At 34.6% G+C, this 7,653-nt stretch overlaps 1 protein-coding gene across 8 annotated transcripts; it reads right to left on the reverse strand.

Annotated features, from left to right (window-relative positions):
• Positions 1 to 280: 280 nt before the first annotated feature.
• On the reverse strand, positions 281 to 6,519 carry LOC142342242 (uncharacterized). 8 transcript variants are annotated; one of them, XM_075393499.1, is made up of 3 exons: positions 6,269 to 6,519; positions 5,606 to 5,768; positions 281 to 817 (listed from the first exon to the last, which is right to left on the reverse strand). In XM_075393499.1, coding segments are annotated over exons 1-3 (495 nt in total). In that variant the 5' UTR covers positions 6,271 to 6,519; the 3' UTR covers positions 281 to 487. The 8 variants fall into 8 exon arrangements, with proteins under 8 accessions (XP_075249614.1, XP_075249618.1, XP_075249619.1 ...); XM_075393503.1 differs by having other exon boundaries at positions 6,317 to 6,518; XM_075393504.1 differs by having other exon boundaries at positions 5,606 to 5,772; positions 6,317 to 6,518.
• Between the last annotated feature and the right edge of the window lie 1,134 nt (positions 6,520 to 7,653).

The following is a 7,653-nucleotide window of genomic DNA, read 5'->3' on the forward strand; positions in this document are numbered from 1 at the left end:
TTATGGTATGTTTACCGTGGTTGGTGGGAGGGGGCTATGCGTTAATCTGACCACTAAGGCGGGAAGATATAGCGCAAAAGACCACCCGAAACATTGGCATCAGAAATTCATTGCCCTGTATAACTGAAAAGGCGTATAATAAATTTAAGCTCACTTTAGTGTTGTCGCAACAAGATTGACTATCAGATAGCAAAAAAGATGTGACTGCTTTCCACGGCGAACAGGTGAGTGACTCCAATTAATTTGCCCGAGAATTACGCATACTATTTTGTTCACAGTTGCAAAAATTTAATTAGAAATTATACTCCAAATAACAAGTTTTAATTTATTTATATAACTCAACATTTCTTCCGATGTTCGATTTAAATACTAACATATTTGAGAAAAATTGTCTGTTATTTTAAGCAATTTTTCAAGTTTTTTCTCTTGAAATGACTTTATGCGTCTCAATCATCTAATAACACCAAAACCATAAATGGAAAATGTATCAACTGAACTTGAAGAGGGTTGCCACAGCTAATGATATTGACATAGTCAGCAAAATGAAGTTAACTGTTACCATGATAGAACAATCTTTATCGTATCTTAAGCAATCTTGAACGCAACGCTCAAATTGCTGGAATTTTGGCTGGACCTCAGTCTGGCGCTTTTCATAAGACAGCTGGTTTTTCTTCCAAAAGGGCAGGTGACTCATATTTTGTTGCAGTTCCCTTTGTAGTCCGAAGTATGCCTCGCCGTATGGCATGCAGCATTGAGTTATGTTATTTGCAAGAGCGAAATTGTACCGCTGTCTAACACATTGACAAAATATCTGTGCCTAGAACAGATTTATCCCTATCAACTAAAAAGGAGAACAATATTCATCTTACAACGAGATAAAATAACAATAATAGCATTTAAATTGTCAACTTTTTTGCTGTTAAGATATTGAATTCTTGTCAATATACATACACTATGGTACCAAAAAGCTACGTACAACCTTATCTGCGCTTTTTAAGCGTTATCTTTTCTCAAAACATTTGATCTGTGCTAAAGCGCGAAGAAAGGCGTGAAATTTTGAACCTTTAAAGAATTCATTCTCATTTTCTCCGTGTACACAGAGAAGATAGTCAAGTTGCTTTGTTTTCCTACTGTTTGCTACGCTGTTGCCATTTGAAATGTCCAATTTTTATGAACAAAAAACAAAAAACAACTCATCGTAAAATTAAGTCCTAGTAAACAGTATGCATACCAAATGACACCTGTCTCCAGCGAAGGAACTCAGCAAGTTCCTTGAAGGAATGGAACAAGATTTGACAAAAACACAACGCATTCAGGTTCGGACAAGCGATCACTTACGTTTTGAGATACATTACAATCAATTGAGTGAAAACAGTTTTTTTAGATGTTCAAACAAGCTAGCGGTTTTACAATACTCGGAAATTTGAAAGCTTACTGGTAAAAATTGCATTTTCAAGACATTATTTTTTGACAAGATAATGCTCCTGTGCATTAATCAAAAATTGTCATCAAACTCCTCAAAGAAAAGGTGCAGGAGTTACTTGAATGTTCATGAAATAGTCCTGATCCGAATGCAATTCAAATTTTTTGGGCCATTTTATAGCAACAATAACAAAAACAGACGGTTCTTTAGGAAAAATGGAAGAAAGTATGTCAAAAATTTGGAACGAAACTTATGCAAATGTCATTAGAAACCTGTTTGAAAACCATCTAAAAACGTCTGTGAGACGTTGAAGAAGCCAACAGTGTAACGACGCGTTTTTAGAGAACAAATTTAAAATCAACATATTTTTTATTTGATGTTTACTTTGCTTTTGTACAAAAAATCTTCAGGTGTACGTAATTTTAGGGTACCATGAAGTAAGTATTAAAAAAGGCAATAGTACGAGAACATGATTTGGCAGCAAAATAAAATTTTTCTAGATATACAGTCATGAGAGGAAATGATTATTTGTGCAATACCCCAATGAATAGTGAAAACGCTCAATTGAACACCAATTTGTTATAAAGTCAAAGAACCCAGAATAAAACAGGAACTCCACAACTTTGAGTTAAAAACTTTTGAAGGTACAAAAGGAGACATTTATCATTTTTCGCCTTCAATTTCAACTTTCCCAGCAACGCCAGCACTTGAAAATATTAGTAAAAGCAGCTTGATGGCCACTAAACTGGGGGCCGAATCAAAGTTGTTCCCTGATCTATAGTTCCAACTCCACAAAATTACGCTCAAAACACAGAGAAAAATCTGAAAATGTTGAAGCATTGCTTACCATGTGGCAGACAAAATCAGTAGAAACAAAATACCAAAAACAACCGGAGAAAAAGAGAAAGACCAAAATCAGGATTTTTTGACGTTCAAAAATTCGCTACGACTCGCAACCTAACAAACCAAGGAAAAGGATATATTCTTTCTAACGCGGCACTAGTATTCACATTGGATTTTTCCAGTAAAATTTTGATATTTTGATTTTGACAATATGTAATTTCGTAAGATAATACTGAACATTTCAATTTTACAGATTTTGTTGTCTTGCCATTTTGTCTCATTAATGACATCACCTATCAGATTTCTAGCAAAAGCAGAAGTTTTGATGGTTCAAGTCACTATGGTTACTTTTGTTTTCTGTATATTGGGTATTTATGACATGGTTTTCAAAAAAGTATTAGTGGGTTATTGAGTTCTGCTCGGTTGTTTTTTAATGATTTGCACATTAATCTCAATGTTCTAACGAGTTCCAATTGACCTTCTAATGAGACATATAGTAAAAAACTAAACAGTCTCAGTTTTAGCTAATTCTTTTATAGACTTACACGGCAGATGTGTACAGATATTTTGGATTCTTCCGTTTCATTTGTTAGTGCAATTGTCAATTTTTTCTTAGAAGGGAGTTAAGAAAAAGATGCTATATCAATTCAACCATCCAATTTTATTGTAGCTTAAAAAGGTTTTGAGGTTCTGATATTCGTGTTTTGCTGACTACGATGCCCGTACTTATGGCATCTTTCAAAATTTTGATTTGTTAATTGGTCTCACATTGGTCTCAGCTAACTTGCCTTTATGTGTGCTAAGAATGTGTAGTGCTGACATTTAAATAACACATTGATATTTCTTTCAATGAAATCGATATCAATAATTTTAAAATAATTCTTCCTATTTCTCCGTAGCAAATTTCTGAAGGAAGTTCCCAATTTCAATTGATCGCATTATTACTGTCGTTCTGTTATGTTTCTTATACCATCGATAAACGTTTGCTTTCTGCTGCAAGGCTCAACTATTACGTCTATCGGGCTTTCTCGAGCACCTAATATAATAATTCAAAATTTAGAATTTCTAAATGCTGATTAAGACTTCAGAAGACAAAAAATTTCCTGCAAGCTTTGTATTTTGAGCTTCAGTTTGATGACTAGCGTTTCTAACAAATTATTAGACATTTCCTTTCAGTGAAATCCTATACAACAGTTTTCAACATACCTTCTCTCACAAAGATTGCAAGTCCTGCTCACTCTCCTGTTAACCGGAGTTATGCGTTTAACAGTTGTTATCTAATAAATCTAAACATTTGATGTTGATGTCAACATTAAACCAGGTTTTAGAGCAACTAGCTAACAGCAGCTTCTTTCTTTTGGCGACAAAAAAACTTTATTATATTCCATGATCTGATGTTCTGCAATGAAATTTTATTTCTCATCTTTGAAACTGGAAATTATTAAATTGAATTTCAACATTTTTACATTTTCAGTGTGCTTTTATAATAAAACAATTCTCACTGCATTTTTGTGAAACAATAATGAGAGAAATTAAACCAGAACCCCCAGTGTTTTACCCATTCACAGCGGATATCCCGAGAATCATAAAACCTGGCTAGGATTAAAGCAAAAAATGATTTTTTCAGGCACTTATTTTTAGTTTTTGTTTGTCGTTGCAAATATCTGTAACTTAAAATGTCTGAATCAAAGAATAGAACTTTTCATTTAAACAAAATGCGTAAATTGCCGGATTATTGATTTTCCTGAAATTTGCCTTAAGATAATGAATCTTACCACACTTTTGGCTGGGGATATCAAGAACACTAAAGCAGAATCTTTAAAGCAGATGAAAAGAAAACATCCGAGGTAAAATTTATGAAAATACCATATTCCCACAAAAAATTGTAATGTGTCTAATTGGTTTTTTACAAGAGCCATTTTTCCGATCAAGGGAAGCACTGCTAAAAGATTGTAATAGACATTACGGACTCAATTTATTATAGACCTAAACATTTGGTTTGAGAAGTGTGGCCCTTTTTAAATTGAAATTTTATTCTTTTTTTCAATTGAGGAGAGATTGTTTTTGATCACTTGATGTTAAAGTTTCACCATAATTGCTGCAAAGTTTTAGTTTTCTTCGAACCGGCCCTCGCATGACATGGTTAATTACATTATTGAGGCCGTTGGCATAGTTAGTTGTTTCGTTTTGACGAATTTGCATAATACACTGCACAGTTCTTTGTTGAAGTAATCATGCCCGTCCTTTTCTTTCGCATTATTGATTTACATTTCGTTCTTTGAAAGCTTCTCTTTGATGCACAAGTTCAACTTATTCAATGTATTCTTCAAATTAATCACTTTCACTTTGGCCCTAAATACGCGATCTGTTTCAACAATGTTCAAAAAATGAACGGACCTTTCCCTTTTGTGCCCCCCGCTCAGTGGGTGCATATTATTTGCACCCCCAAACGTACGTGTCATATTTTTACAATAGTTTACTGTATAATGACACTTGCTGTTTAACTGGGGGTGCATGACGTACTGGGGGCACAAATGGAAAAGATCCAAATACACATGTTACTGAGTCAGGACAACCATTTGCTCCTGTACCAGAAAAAATATAGCAGGCGTTATTCGATCTTCCACTATGACTCAACGATTTTTTGAAAAATGTCAATGTATTTCTTAACACATTGCATTGACCTTTTGAATCAAAACATGGATTAAAAATGATGATGCAGTCTTTGCTTGTATAACGATCCAGTGTTATCAAGGGGTTTTTTCTCAATTCCCAAACCAGAAACAATTTTTAATAACTTGTCGACTTTTTTTGGAATATTTGTATCACGTATCACCACTCATACCTCATGCATCGTTTGTAGTGTTAGTTGAAAATAACTCACTGTCCATGACGTGACGTAGTCGTCACACGCAACATAGTGAATGATGCAATTTACTTAATCATTAAATGATAAGTAGGTTTCCAAAAAAGTTCCTATTTTGGGGAGTTGTCAATGAAAAATTGTTACTTTATTTGGGAATAACGTATGGAGTCAGTTCTATATTTAGTCCCATGTTGCAACGCAAGCGAGCGTTCAAACAAAACTCCAGACCTTCAATTGAACAACAAAGAGCTCATCTCGGCATGTTTTAAATTCGAACTTCAACCTTTGAAACGTTCAATAGCGTTGCAATTTTATGTGATTGACTATATGCAAATTGACGTAAGCAATGAATTGTTTTCTATAGCTATAGCTTCAATTAAGAAAGAACGAAATAAGAACCGACACAACTGTTTGCTGCGTTGCTCATTGTTGGGAATGACCTAACAATTTGTTTAATTCAGTATAATACTCAACTGATGTTTGCTTGTATTGGCATACTCTTCTATACCAAATGCATTGAAACAGTCTTTGGTAGACACTGTTGCATCTTTCACAAATGACTCTGCCTTCTGCTTCTTCTTGCTCTCCTCCATCTCACTCAGCATAAATTGCGCATCTCCAGTCTCATTAGAATACCTGCCTGCACAGTTTTGGACATATTCGAGAACCATTTCATTTTTTTATTATATGCAAATATCACGTTATTTCAATCCTCCATCTCGGCTTAAAACTGGGGCGTCCCTCCATCAGTTACCCTTTAATAGATTTGAGACGAGCTTGATTTTTGAGAGGAGCGGGGCATCTATAATGGGGAAAACTCAGAAATTGTTTTTTTTTATATTGAGGTTCCTCCTTGCTCCCCCCCCCTTGTGTCCCTCTACTTTTCCAGGTGCACCTGTTTTAATTGATTCCAGATCCAGATCTATTCTGCCCCTTCTGAATAGTAGTAATTTTGGATCTGTTATGTTTCTGAAAAGGCTAAATGGTCATAGTACCCCTCCCTCATAATGTGGGTTATAATTTAGTGGATGCGGTACAATGGGAAAAACTCCACGTATTTTCTATCTAGGTACAAATCTACATGAAATATCGCATTCCTATGAATTGAAGTAGTCAGAGCAGACTGCACGCCATACATTTTTGTCCAAAACTGTGGAGGAAGGAGAAGCTGAAGTTGGTCCCACTTTACTGCAATTACTGATAGCCAGTACGGTAACCAGAATAACCAAGTACAATAGCATACCACAATTACCACGAAGATGCCGTCATGTAGTTGATGTCATAAATAGAATTTAAAGTAACTTGAAGTTAAAAGTCAACAAATTTGACTTCTGAGTTGACGGAGATCAATTGTTAGAAATTGCATATCTCCAGACTATGATCCATCAGCCATTTAGCAATTCGGTCTATTTTTATAGACTGAAAACAAGGCATCTTATTGGCTACGGAACTTGTTTGCGCTATTATGAGAAAAATCAACAATTGATTTCCCGTGACAGATATTACTTTAACCATCTATTGTTGAGATTATAACAGTTGCATAACTTACACCTTCAATAGCATACACCACTTTCATGCATCACTTTTTACACCTTTAGAACAAACTTTTAACTGAAAATGAATTCATTAAAATTGAGGAAAACAAAAACACAGTAGGTTCAAAATTTTATAATAATTTCTGCTCCTTTCAAAAACAGCTCATTCAAACATCCAAATCTGAGAGCTTAAAATGGAATTTATTCAATGAAGTTAGAATTCACAGTAAAACAGCCACATCTATTGAAAGTTTGAGAAACTCATTCGGTGAAATTACAACAGAGAGCAAAAAAAATTACCAATCTCTTGAACAATAAATTTAGCAAACTAGGCGACGTTTTTCAACATCCTCCTCCCATAAAGCAAAATTTCCATCAGGTCGGAAAAAAAGACTTATTTCGTTTCATAACAAAACATGAATCCTTACAAGTCCTCAGAATGCTAAACCCATCTAAACCTTTAGGACCGGTTAAACTGCCAGCATGGGCATTCAGTGATGTTTCGGCAGTTTTAGCAACACCACTCACAGAACTATTCAATGTTTACCTTAAGGAATAAACATTTCTCTCTGAACTAAAATTAGACAATTTGATTCCACTGTACAAAAAAGTGAGACAGATAATCCAACCAATTATAGACCCATTTGTATTACATCTGCTATCTCAAAATTTTTTGAGAAATTTTACAAAGCGCAGATGGAAGACTATTTGCATGCGAAAAAATTATTAAACAACAGGCATATTCGGTTTCTGAAAAACTCCACAATAGACGCATTAGTTTACTTCACACAGTGCGTTAGAAAAGAACTGAAACAAAACAAGTTTACTAAATGTGCTTCTCTTGATCTCTCAAAAGCTTTTGACTGAATAATGACTCAATAAATCATACTATACTATTTAAAATTTTAATGTCTTGGATTCAATAGTTTCTTCATCAGCGAAAATTTGGTTCTTTCCCATTATAGCCCCCCCAGCTTAGTGGTCAG

The sequence above is a fragment of the Convolutriloba macropyga genome, chromosome 7 (genome assembly GCF_964194025.1).
Source record: "Convolutriloba macropyga chromosome 7, txConMacr16.3, whole genome shotgun sequence".
NCBI classification, from domain to species: Eukaryota; Metazoa; Xenacoelomorpha; order Acoela; family Convolutidae; genus Convolutriloba; species Convolutriloba macropyga.

Bases quoted from the DNA above. Each gene is read 5' to 3' on its own strand.
- LOC142342242 (XM_075393499.1), bottom strand. The intron at 818-5,605 runs TTGAGTATTATA...AATCTGTTCTAG, and splicing joins CCAATACAAGCAAACATCAG to GCACAGATATTTTGTCAATG.